At 49.2% G+C, this 13,021-nt stretch overlaps 1 protein-coding gene across 2 annotated transcripts; it reads right to left on the reverse strand.

The window, feature by feature from the left end:
* Positions 1-4,906: 4,906 nt before the first annotated feature.
* LOC104857147 (olfactory receptor 5) lies at positions 4,907-9,151 on the reverse strand. Of its 2 annotated transcripts, none has more exons than XM_033766118.1 (2): positions 9,066-9,151; positions 4,907-6,073 (listed from the first exon to the last, which is right to left on the reverse strand). In XM_033766118.1, the coding sequence occupies exon 2, from the start codon at positions 6,071-6,073 to the stop codon at positions 5,135-5,137; it is 939 nt and encodes a 312-aa protein (XP_033622009.1). In that variant the 5' UTR covers positions 9,066-9,151; the 3' UTR covers positions 4,907-5,134. The 2 variants fall into 2 exon arrangements, with proteins under 2 accessions (XP_033622009.1, XP_010615177.1); XM_010616875.2 differs by having other exon boundaries at positions 9,049-9,151.
* Between the last annotated feature and the right edge of the window lie 3,870 nt (positions 9,152-13,021).

The raw sequence follows: 13,021 nt of genomic DNA on the forward strand, positions 1-13,021 counted from the left end.
CGGCTCTCGCGAGAACTGACTCCGCCGCGGACAGTCGCCGTCTCGCGAGAACGGACGAGCCCGCCGAACGCGTGGCCCGCAGGTGCTGAGCGCGACGCAAGAGTGGAAACGACAGCCTCGCGGGGATAGATGCCTCGCGAACAGTCCTAGTACGCAGGTGTTCCTGATGGAAAGCTCGCGCGTGACTCTCAGTAGCCAGTAGGAACCTCCAGAATGTACTTGCAGCATTATGAACAGACTCTTTAAAGTCAGTGTGAAAAAATAAGACTTTTCCAAACCCCCAAAAACCACAGGAAAATGGACATAAATAAGAATATTACTCATGAAGAAACATAACCAGCTGATAGCCCATACAAAGATGGACAACCAAATCTCTAGATACAAAAGTGCAAATGGGAACAGAAGACTGTATTTTACCCTCTGCGTACATATATATAGACACATAGATGACTGCATGTTTTGTATATATATGATATGTGTATAGAGGAATGTTAGGGCAAACTGTGACATTTGGAATAAATGTTTTTCAAATATTGGAAATAAATGTCTGCCCACAGATTACATATATCCATACTGTGAGCTGTATACGTCCATTAAAGAAATCAGACCTCCCGACTGTTGACATGGAGAGATTACCCAGGTGTGTTGTTGAGTTAAAAATAAGAGAAGCAGGGCTGGAGAATTTGATGAGGGTGAAGTAGGGAGGGAGGAGAGAGGGAAAGAGCAGAGGAGAGATACCCTTCACTTGTCCCTCATGAGAAATGATGTCACTTTCAGGCCACGCATCAGGCATGGGACCCTCCCGTCTCTCTTGAGAGTGGCTGAACAAGCAATAACTTGCACCTCTTCCACAGGAGCTCCTGAGCATCTACCCTTGCTTAGCAGAACTGTCCCCACCTACCAACTTCAGGGGACATGCAGCAGAGTTATTAATCAAGGCCACTTAGATTTCATGGTCATTGTTCTCATAGCATCAACCAGACTTACAAGAAAACACAAAAACATTTAGAAGTATGGACAAAGTCAACAGTACAATGTGTTTGCTGTAGCATCATTAGCAACATCAATAAACTAAAAATACAGGAAAGGTGGCCCGGGGGTTTAGCTCAGTGGCACTGCGCCTGCCTTGAAAACATAAGGTCCTAAATTCAATCTCAGGTACCAAAATCAATAAATAAAATAATAAAATAAAATAAAATAAAAATACAGGAAAGTGAATGGGTCACCTACAGGGCTCCGGGCCTTCACCAACCTGGACAAGTAAGTCTCCATTTGCTTGTCTATGCTAAGCGATGCACACACGGCACATAGCAAATGTGTGATCTGGGAAATGAGGTACGTTGCTGCCAGTTGTGTTGGAAAGAGTTTGTAGAAGCTGTTGTTGCAACTCCTTAGCTGGCCTGAGCTGTGTGCAGAGGACATTTAGCTGCCCTGAAATATGTTCAGAGGGCCCATAAATTGGATCTCTTGCACTCATCAATCGGCAACACCACCCTCCCCACTGAGGACGTGGAAGCTGAGTCAGAGAGGTGCATTAGGTTGCTCACAGCCACACAGCTGGCAGCTCCCAGCCGCTGCTTCCTCACTGCCCATCCGACCTCGTGCGCCCTGTGCTCCTGGACGCCCATGGCCCGGCACTCAAAGACCCATGGAGCCTCCTTAGTGAGGAGCGGGCCCAGGGCTCTGCTCCCTGAGGCAGAGAAGTGGCAGGAGCTTGGGTCACAGCGAGGGCAGGGCTCGGCACTCTCTGGGTATCTTTCCTCCTCCCAGGCACCAGGCCTCCAGTGTGGGGAGGAGCCCTCGCCCCAGCCTGGCGTGGTGCTCTGAATGCTCATGTCCCCTTAGCAGGGACACTCACCTCCTCTCGGAGTCCTGACAGGACGGTCCTGGGTGGGCCTGGGGGGCTTCAGGTCAGTGCTCACCACCCATGGGTCTTCCTATTGCCCAGCGCCGCCTCCTTCCCCAGCTGCACCCGGGCTGGAGGCGGAGGTGGTGACGGTGTGTGTGTGTGGGGGAAGCGGGCGTCCCACCCTCCTCACGTTCCTACCCACGCACCTTGGAGCCATTCTGAGCATCTCCGTTCCTGGCAGAGATTTGACGGGGCTGGGACTCTTCACTACGAGGAGGAACAGACATCAAGATGTCTCCGCCTCAAGTCCTCCTGTGGGGAGATGTAAAATCTGATGACCCATGCAGGGGGCTTTGCATATGGTCTGCAGTTTGGAAAGTTCCGGAGGAGCAGAGGGTGCTGGCACTGGAAAGATGAAGGCCAGTAGGGCTTCCCCTGCCTCAGTGAATCGTCCACTTATTTCTGGAAGCAACTTCACTGAGCGCCTCATGTGCGCCAGGCCCTGCTGTGAACGGTGCCCTGAGCGGGGCCATGAGGCCCTGTCTTCTGCAGGACCCACTTCCTGCTCTTGGTTCGCTGTGTGCACAGAGGTGGCGGAGGACTGGGTGCAGGGGCTCTGTCTGCTCTGTGAGGGCGACCAGGGCAAGCGCTGGGAAGGAGGCAGCGTGAACGGGGTTTGAAGGGGACTGAGCTGAAGGGCAGGCCAAGGGCGGGCGCGGGGCCCACAGGTGGGGCAGCCTGGGAGGTCACCCGGAGGGGAGCAGGATGCGTCCGGCTCACGTGGTTCGGGGTTCCTGGAACCGAGACCGAGGTGGGACCTTTGGTTCCTAGTGATGAGGTTCAACTCTGTGCTACAGACAGGAGAGACAGCAGGCAAGACTACAGACAGATAGTGAATGTTTAAATGTTTAAAAAAATATTCCTGTGAAAGTGGGAATGGCCTTGAATCCTCCTCAAAATTGTGCTTTCTTTGAACATACCTATCCTATCATTCATGCTAATTTCGGAAGCAGTTCTGAAAGTCCTCTTTTAGGAGAATCTTTAGTAACATGGTCATCGCTTCCTTGATGCCCTGAAATGATTCAAAATGTCTTTCTTTCGTGATTATTTTCACTTCGGGGAGGAGCCAGAAGTTGCACAGTGCCAGAAGGTGAAAAGAATGCTGGGATAAGTGTGCTCCGAGTGAGGGGATATTTTGAGAGGGATTATGGCAGTGTGTCTTTAACTGGAATACATTTTTAAAATTTTAAATATTCACCTTGTATATTAACCACCCGTTGTGTAAGGTCTTTTTAATGTTAAAAAATAAATTTTACTGAAAAGTAATTATGTGCCCACAGAAACTGACAGCAGGAAAAGCCCCCCGTGGTTCTCCATGTCACGATGACTGGCATTAAAATCACATTAATATTAATATTAAATGTTTTTAATGTGAAAATCTGCCTAATTTCAAACCCTTTCCTACAAACACATACACACATTCCACTGGGAAAGTAATATGGAACTACCATGCAATACTGTTTTTTTTGGCACAATATAGAAGCTCATTTTAGAAAACATCATAGGATTTCACTGTGTGTTTGTGTGTGGTTTGGCTATGTTAAATTAGAGCTTTATTCCAATAGCTTTTCATTAAAGCACAAAATATCCCGAACATTTTCACACCCAAATAGTTTCAAGCATCTGAAATCATTTTCTTTGCAAAATTTGCTAATTCTGTTGTTCTCATAAGGTCCATGCATCTTCTGTAGGTTTTCTGTAGGTGGTGCCAAATGGCCCTTCGAAACAGTTTTCCTATAAGTACTGAGATTTACAAAAAGTGTTCCTTTCTTCAGTTTTGAGTGTGTATTTTGAAGCCCATGCCAACATTTCTAGACATATATAAAGTTTTTCTTCCTAAAATTATTATTATTTTTTGGGGGGGTGGTACCGGGGATTGAACTCGGGTCCTTGCGCTTGCAAGGCAGGCCCCAGAACCGCTGAGCTAAATCCCTGGCCCAAAATTATTTTAATAGTAACCACAAAGGCTTTATTTCCTCTTTGTAAAAGTAAGTGTCATTTCTTCCTGAATTATTTCAAATGAAAATTGATTTTAAAATTTGCTCTGGAATTTACAAGTATATCATGCCCCCATGGCAAAAACAGAGGTATAAGTAAATCTTTTAAAAATAACTCAAATATTTCACAATATAGAGGTACTGTAATTTATTAAGTCACTGTATGGTGACATGCAAAATGGTCACTCCTTTTTCCAGTTTGGGCCACTGAATACAATTCTAGAACAAGTATCCTTATCTGACTATTCTTTACAGGCTTTAATTTTCCTGGGAGACGTTTGCAGGAGAGGTCTGGGTTGCGTGCAGACACATTGTAACTTTAGTAGATACTATGAGGTTGCTCTCCAAGACAGAGCCAACAGTTTATGTCACCTCCAGCAATAGATGAGAGTAACACCCACTTTTCAATGCCTCCACGCATTCAGTGTAAAAGTTGTAATTTTCCCAATGATAGAGTGACGACATAACTTCCCAAGTAGCACCAGTGAGGCTTTTTGGTTTCACTGGTCATTTGCACTGTCTCACCTATAAACTGTGTGTGTGTAACTTACCCTCATCTATCTTCACACATACTTCTTAAATAACTTGAAAGCATTTTTCAGAGCTATGGTATTGACCACTTTGGAAAGGTATAACATAAACACTTGGCATAAAATCAAGAAAAGTAGAGACATCCATTCAAAAACTGAACACAACTGTTGCCAATAGGATTCATCCATAGTTCCCCAAATGGAAACAACTCATATATCTGTTAATTGGTTAATGAACAAATAAAACATGTTATAGCCATATAATGGACTATTACTTGGTCAGAAAAAGGAATGAAGTAATAATGCATAATAAAATATGCTGAACTTCAAAAGGTACCACATGAAAGGAGCAAGTCACATTAGACCCCATATTACATTATTCCATCTCCACGGCACACCCAGAACAGGAAAATCTATGGAGATGGAAAATACACTGCTGGTTTCCTAGGTCTGGGTGTGGCAGGTGTAGGTACTGAGAATAACTGCTAATTGTATGTGTTTTACCTTGGGAGAAATTAAAACTTTCAGGAATTAAGTAGTGATAGTAGTGCATGCTTTGTAAGTACAATGAAAAAAACCACTGAATTGTATATGTTTAAAGGATGAAGTTAATAGTGTGTGGATGCTTATCTCAATAGTAAGTAAGCTGTCGCTAACTGTAGGTCACCCCAAAACACAGCTTGGTCATCTGGTCCAGCTCAAGACCACTGTAGGGTTCTCCGGAAAGCTGCCTGCACCTCCCTGTTCCGCAGGCAGTAGATGACCGGGTTGCACATGGGCGTGACCACCGTGTAGACGACTGACAGCACCTTGTTGAGGTCCATGGCTTCGATGCGGCTGGGGCGGGCATAGATGAAGATAGTGACTGAGTAGAAGATGCCCACCACCACCAGGTGGGAGGCGCAGGTGGAGAAGGCCTTGTGTCTGGCGGCGGCTGAGGGCATGCGGAGCACAGCCATGGTGATGGCCACATAGGAGGCCATGGTCATGAGGAAGCAACCACAGAGGATGACGATGGCAGAGATGAAGTCTACCAGCTCCGTGAGGGCCACGTGGGTGCAGGACAGGTTGAGCAGAGGGGAGACGTCGCAGAAGAAATGGTTGAGGACGTTGGGGCCACAGTAGGTCAGGCTGGCGATGCACGTGGTCTTGGCCACAGAGACCACCAGCCCACCCAGCCAGGAGGACGCGGCCAGGCCCAGGCAGACCTGGGGCCGCATGAGCAGCGGGTAGTGCAGTGGGCAGCAGATGGCCACGTAGCGGTCATAGGCCATGGAGGCCAGGAGGATGCACTCTGTCCCAACAAGGTTTATGAAGAAGAAGAGCTGGGTCATGCAGGCCATGAAGGAAATATGGTAGGGCCCAGTCCACAGCCCTGCGAGCAGCGTGGGCATGGTCACCGACACATAGCACATCTCCAGGCCGCTGAGGTTGCCCAGGAAGAAGTACATGGGCTTGCGGAGCTCACCGTGGGTGCAGATGAGGTAGACGATGAGTGTGTTCTCCAGGAGGGTGAGAAGGTAGAGGGCCAGGAAGATGGCAAAGAGGGCGTCCCTGCCGCTCAGCCTGGTGGACAGGCCCAGCAGGACGAACTGCTGCACGCTGGTCAGGTTGGCTGGCTCCAGGGACCTCTGCATCTGTGGACAGATGCAGAACACTGGTGACAATGGCTCGTGTACAAGCACCATACTGTGAATTTGGGAAGATATTCACGTTGCCTTTGTCAGCTCAGCTCTGTTTGACACTGACTATTAAGAGAGAGTGGAGATGCTATAGAGTTTTAAGACAACCTCTGAATATGATGATGCCTATTCTTACTAAATCTGGGAACTTGTGTAGTGAATTTCACCCAATTTAACATGAGAGATGGTGTTTACATCTGTGCAGTGTTATAAGCGAAGCAATGAACACCAAATTGCTATTCCACACAAGCAAAGAGAATTGTTTTCATTTAATTTCTGTGGTAAGTGTATTCCCTCTGTATTATTATTTGTTTTCTTTTCCAACTCTGTGCAGGCATTTAGTGTCTATAAATCCAGAGTAGGACAAACTACTAATCTCTCCTCTTCCAAAAATATTCCTTTTTTGTTAAGGAAATTTTATCCTCCTAATTTTATTATGCTGTGGTCATGAATGTCCTTCAAGAAGGACAAGAAAAAAACTTTCCCTCTGAATCATGGAAGGATTCCCACAAAAGTTTATATGACGTTTTCCTAGTAGGTAATTGGTTGGGAAATCACGGCTGATATCCAATCTTCATGATCATATTTATATACAGGTGCATATTTTTCTCCAAGTGTCATACTTTGGGAAACTGCCACTCACACAGAAAATCAGTGATGCAACATAGGGTGTGGGACCAAATAACAAAAGCTCCCACGGTGCGTGAGCCCATCCATACCGGAAACCTGTTATAAAACCTACTCATTTTCTTTTGCTCTTTTCCAGTGGCCAGACATGAAGTTCAGGCTGGCAAATTCACAGAGGCAGGAGCACGGACCCGGATTCTCCTCCCTGGCCTGACTTTGGTGCTGAGCTCAGTCCACCGTACCTCGTTGTCACTCCTAACACTGGGTCAGCAGGAGCTTTTCCTCCTCTGATTCCGGGGGAGACGAGAGTGGGCAGACAACACGGCGACAGCCAGCGTCCATCCGGAAATGAGGGCTGGAGGCCGCGGCACCAGGGTGACAAGATGCGCCGTGAGCAGAGGGCAGCAGCTGGACCGCTCCGCCGAGGGCCAGCGTCTTTCGATGTCCCGTGGAGCGTGCTCCTCACCTCCCAGCGCTTACCCATCTCCTCCGCCAGGCGACGCCCCAGTTCCTTGCCCCACATCCCACAAACCGAATGCTCCAGCCTCTCAACAGCCTCTCACCACTTTGCACATGGAGGGGAACGGTGCGGCCGGCTCCCACTCCGCGGGACCAGCCTGGGATGACAATGTAAAAACGTCCCTCGTGTCTGTGAGTGCCGGGGCCTGGGACCCGAGAGCCCTCAGTTCAGTCTCCTTCCTGGCGACGAGGGATGGAGTCTCCCTCCTCTTGCTCTCGGGCTCTTTCTCCCCCTCAGTTCTCTCCTAGACCACTAAATCGTGGTCCGGGGTCTTACTTTGTGAGTGCGACACTGAAGCTCAGAGAGTGGACGTGACTCGTCCGGCGCTGTGGCACAAAGGGAGACGGGAACAGGGCAGACTGAGCTGACACCTCCTTTCTCCGTGTTACACGAGTAAGCATTTTCAGTGCGAAGCGAGTAACGATGGCTGGGGAAGCACTGGCGACAAACACGAGGTGTTGCGCTCTTTGCTACGCCAGTGCACTCCATGTTTAGTTTAAATTCTTACAAAGGGCCGGGGATGCAGCTCAGTGGTTCCGCTGCCTGCGTCACAGGTGTAAGGTCCTGAGTTCAATCCCTGGTACACACACAAAAAATTCCCACAGACCTTATGGAAACAGTGTTGTCACTCCTGCCTCGTAGATGAAGAACTAAGTTTAGAGAAGTAAACCTCTTCTCCGGGCGCAGAACCGTGAGAGCCAGAGCCGGGAGGCAAACTAGACTCTCGCTGGGTCCAAGCCTCACATGCCTCCTGCTGCCTTTTCTCTCTCCAGTAGAGAAGTTCCCAGCTCGTGTGTGTAAATACTGACCTGGAAAACTAATGAGCACACGAAGTTTGGCCACATTTCCGTGATCCCAAAGCTTCCCCAGCACGCAGACGTCAGCCACGAGCCTGTGAGCTGGCCTTCGGCTCCTGAGAGGGGCGCCAAGGACAGCACGTGCCTTGTAGCCGTGACCCTTTTCTAGTTACAGAGAATAAGCTTTCTGAGAAGCCAGATCTGGAGACACTGGGAGGTGCTGATCTCAAGGTTGTATGAAAGCCACAGGGTCATGAGCTGACGGAGGCTTTGGTTCGCAGGAGAGCTGTATGCGTTGTTTTAGTTATACACATTGGGAAGGGAACCTGAAGTCCAGAGCTGAGTCCAGCCCCCCATTTCCAGGCCCTTTTCCGATGTGCCTTCCGCCAACCTTCCCTGTTCAGCCCCCACAGACAGGCTGGTCCCGGTACATCTGTCACACAGCCCAGTGGCACGGCTGCCCCACAAGTCCAAGCCACGCAGTCCACACGTTTGTAAAGGTCCAGCTGGCGTCAGGGTGAGTGGGGTGGACCCACCTCCTGTCCCAATCTAGGACTCTTCCCCAGCTTCACACCAGTCCTCGCTGGTGAGAAGGCTGCTTATGCTGGGCAAACATGGCCTTCTCGGGAAACTGGGTGTAGAGATGTGGGGAGGGAGGGAGGGAAGGGGCAGTAGAAAGAATTGAGATGCGTCACATGCATCCACCAACCCCTGCACGCCGTCAGTATGGTCCCTCTGCCCTGCCAACATGTACTGATAAATAAACTTTTTAATTGGTCTTGGCTCTTGGTGGAAACCTTAAACATCTGAGTCTTCACCTGATGAGTTTCCGGCTTTCAGGTAGAGTTGCCCTCAGGGGTCGCACTGTTGCCATGAAACCCTGGTCAAATTTGGGGGACGATGAAGCACTATTTACCTGAGTAAATGTGGGCTTCGCTCCCTTCCCTCCCCTGCTCTGCCTGGGATCTGCTCTCTCCCCTGCTCACCTCCACTCCATCCTCACCTTCTCCGCGAAGCCTTTCCCGGATTCCCCAGCCTGACAGGTGACTCACACACACCGAGATTCCCAGGGTGATCTGCAGAAGGACCGGTAGGTGCAACCTGAAGGATCACATCAGCATCCTGAACCCAAGAAGCAGAATATTTACAGACTAATTCATCCCCAAAGTATCTGTGACTCACAAACTGTCTCCGGCAGTTCCACTGGGTAGAAAGGAGGTGAGTGGTGAAGAAGAACTGGTTTCTACCTCACAGAGGAACTTGGGAGCCTGAGGCTTTCGAGGCTCTGCGTTGAGCAGGCTACCGAGGTCTCCAGGCTTCCATTTTATGTTACTCAGAAACAGGGCCACTCATGCCTTCCTCGGACCGCATCCCTTCTCAGCTGAAGGAGAAGGAGCCCCCTCAGAGGATAAAAGCTTGAGCTCCAGAGATACATAGAACTTGTTTGTCCTAAACAAAGCTCAGGCCTTCTCTCACCTTCGGTAGAGGCTTTAGTAGATTTTGAGGCCTTCATTCTACTCGGTCTCACAGTTTACTAAGTGAGGGTGCGTGCAAAGGAAACAGGGCACTTGGAGCCAGGCACAGCGACGTGAAAGAACCTGTGTTTGACAAGTTGGTGGCAGTGTCAGTCAGTCTCGGAAGGCTGATTGAGCGACTTCAGCCCCCTTGCCTGTTCCGAGACGCAGGACAGATCGACTTCCCTGTAGAATAAGTTCTGTGTAACCGGGCTGCTCTGTGCCAGACCCCTCTCCCTGGAAGGGTGGAACGTCGCGGTTAAAAGCAACAGTCCTGAAGTCAGACAGAAGAGCGCCCCCCTCCCAACTGCATGGCCTTCAGGACGCCACTTGCACTAACTAGGAATCAAAATGAATGCATAATTTGGAGGCACAATTCGAGACTCCCTCTGGTTTTCTGAGGGACCCACAGTGGAGACAATACCTGGGATTCCCGAGTGTGGAAGTCCTGGCTTCACCCACAAACCATCGCATTTGGTCTCCTCGGCTGATGGCACAGGACCTTTCTTCTTGCGCTTCGCCTACAGGAGACTCCGAGGTCCGGGCGGGTTCAGCTTCTGTCCCGGGGAGGAGAGGCCGAGGGACAGAAGAACGATGCGGCTTGGCAGGAGCTGCCTTGGTCCTGACCAGCTCCTCCCAGTTCTTTGTTGGCTCGGGGTCCTCTGGTGGGTTGACCGCCCACACTGGGAAAGGCAGGGAGAAGCGAGCTCGGGCTGAAGCTTGAACCTTAGAGGCCTGGCCTGTTCCCTGTGGGTTTGGAGAAGAGGCGGAGAGGGAGCTTTAGGCGGTGTTCTGCGGAGAATGGAGTCGGAAGGTGTCAGAGGAAGGCTGGCCGGCTGCCAGGCCAATGGGGCTCCGAACGCACTGACCGGTCTCGTCCGTGTGAGGCCTGTCCTCAGAGCAGGGCGTCTGTGTGCAAGCAGGGGACAGCCAGGCTTCAATCAGTGACAGGGACCGCAGGGCTGAGACCCTCTGGGGGAGGCCTCAGTGTAGGCCAGGGGCTAGGAGTGTGCCAGGCACAGACAGCTGTGCCCTGTGGTTCCCAGCAGCATGATTTACAGCAGACAGCCTGGGGAGACAATGGATAAGCCTGATGTGACACACACATGCACACACACACACACACACACGCACACAGTGGAGTACTTACTGTTCAGCCCTAAAGGAAAGAGGCATCTGACACGTGCCAGGTGAGCCACGGGTACATCTCGCCAGTGTGATACCCTTGTCACCTAGGGACAAAGACTGCATTCCTCCCTCCTGTGAGGCTGAGGCAGCTAAACTCAGGGGAGAGCATCTTGGCCACAGCCAATGGCAGGGAGAAGAAGAGAGGCTTCAGGCAGACGGAGTCTCCATCAGGAATGGACGGCACTCTGGGGGAGAGCGGCGTGGGCTGCTCAGCAAAGACTGAAGTCTATGGTGAGGACAAACCTGGTTTTTGTTTCACCACAAGCAAATTGGGTCAGTTCATTAATGTAAAACAGTGCACAGAGGAGAAGGCGCCTGGCCTGAGTCTCCAGCAAAGCACTTAGGTCTGTTTGGCCCATAAGTGTGTGATGATTGCTCGATATCAATTGGACAGGAAGCAAAACTACAACAGAACAGCACTGCCGGGCCATTTTAATGTTTAAAATTAAAACGAATAACAGCAAACATTGGCGATTACGGCGGTGTCTAACTCGGTGCTGATGGGCCCGAGAAGCTGCTCACATAGTGGGAAAGACATGGTGCTCGTTCCTTAGCACATGAAGTGCACACTTACTTTTTGACCCAGTAATGTTCCTCCAAGGTGTTTGCCTGAGAGAAATAAACTAAAATACTGTACCCTAAATGGCCACAGCTTTATTAATAACTGCTGAGAAGTAGAAATAACTCTTGTCCATTAACAGGGGAAGAGACACATTTTTTGTGAGAAATTATAGATCATACATATATGATCTATACAGCCTAAAAATAAGAAGAGTTGAACCATCAATAACACAGCAATATGGGCAAGTGTCCCAGGTGTTGGGGTAATCAAAACTTTACAAAGACCATATGCTTTGGACTCTATTTATATAAGAGCCTAGAAGTAAAAGTAAATGATTCATGGTGAAAACATCAGAACAGTAGCAGCCTGTGACAGAGGAACTGAGAGTAGAGACCTCATGAGATACTTCCGGGATTGAACAAATGTCCCGCATTCCGACGGGGTTGGGTGTGCCAAGTTTTCAAAACTTGAAAAATTGAGCCTCTAAGATTGTTTGCATTTTAAGATATGTTAACTTTACAGAAGAAGCGATGAAAACAGACAATGAGCTCCACTTAATAGCTTTTCAAAGTGATATGGGTTTAAAATACTTTAGTTAGCATCTGGGTATTTGAAACCTCAGCAAATAAATACATTGCAGATAAAGTAAGAGGAATTATAGTTGAAAGAGGGAAAATTAGATTGTCCTCATAGTACTGAGAAGAACTGGTAGGAAGTGTGCAAACCACGTATGTGATCGTGATTCTGATTGTGTGCAAGAACACGACTGTGTGTATGCATGTGGTATGCACAAGCACGTACCTTCAAGTGCACAGACACGTCTGTGTGTGCCCTCGTGTGCCCTTGGGCACTGCCTAGTGCTGTCCTCTGGGAGCCAGAGGGACAGTGGCCACCCAGGAGTAATGAGCACAGGAAGTGCCTGGTCCCGGCTCCTAGGAGAGGGAATTCCAACACCGTGTGTGTGCAAGACGTCACCGCCACAGTGGGTTCTTCAGAAACAGAAAGGGTCTGACGGACTGCGAGGAGCAGCTGGTGCCAACAAATATGGAAACATATAACCTATCCAGACTGAATCAAGCAGAAATGGAAGTAGTACTTTTATTTTATTTTATTTTATTTGGTACTGGGGATTGAACTCGGTCCTTGCGCTTGTGAGGCAGGTGGTGGAACCACTGAGCTAAATCCCCGGCTGGAAGCGTAGTTTTAAAAATGTCAATGAAGCAAAGCCTAGGACTGGGTGGCATCATGACAGAATTTTACGGAACATTCAAAGGATAATCAATACCAAGGCTTCTTTAACAGCTACCAAGAAAAAGAAGCAGAAGGAACACTTCCACGCCCATTCTGTGAGGCTGGTCTCACCCTGGTAGCCAAAGGAGGAGGGAGGAGAGAGACAGAGGGAGGGAGAGAGAGAGTGAGAGGGAGAAAGAAAGGGCAGACGATGAAGAGCAGGAGGAGGGAGAGGACGGGAGGAGACGGCAGTGGAGGGAGAAGAAAAGGGGAGGAAACCATGGCCAGCATCGCTGATGAACATGTTTGCAAAAATCCTCAGGAAAATCCAGGCATGTATCAAAAGGGTCACGCCCCATGAGCAAGAGGGATTTGTCCCTGGGAGCAAGTTTGTTTTAATATCTTCAAATCAACACAATACACACACATTAATAAAGATAAAAATCACACAATCATCGTGATAAG

The sequence above is a fragment of the Fukomys damarensis genome, unplaced genomic scaffold, assembly GCF_012274545.1.
Source record: "Fukomys damarensis isolate Sample0158 unplaced genomic scaffold, DMR_v1.0_HiC HiC_scaffold_19, whole genome shotgun sequence".
Classification (NCBI taxonomy): Eukaryota; Metazoa; Chordata; class Mammalia; order Rodentia; family Bathyergidae; genus Fukomys; species Fukomys damarensis.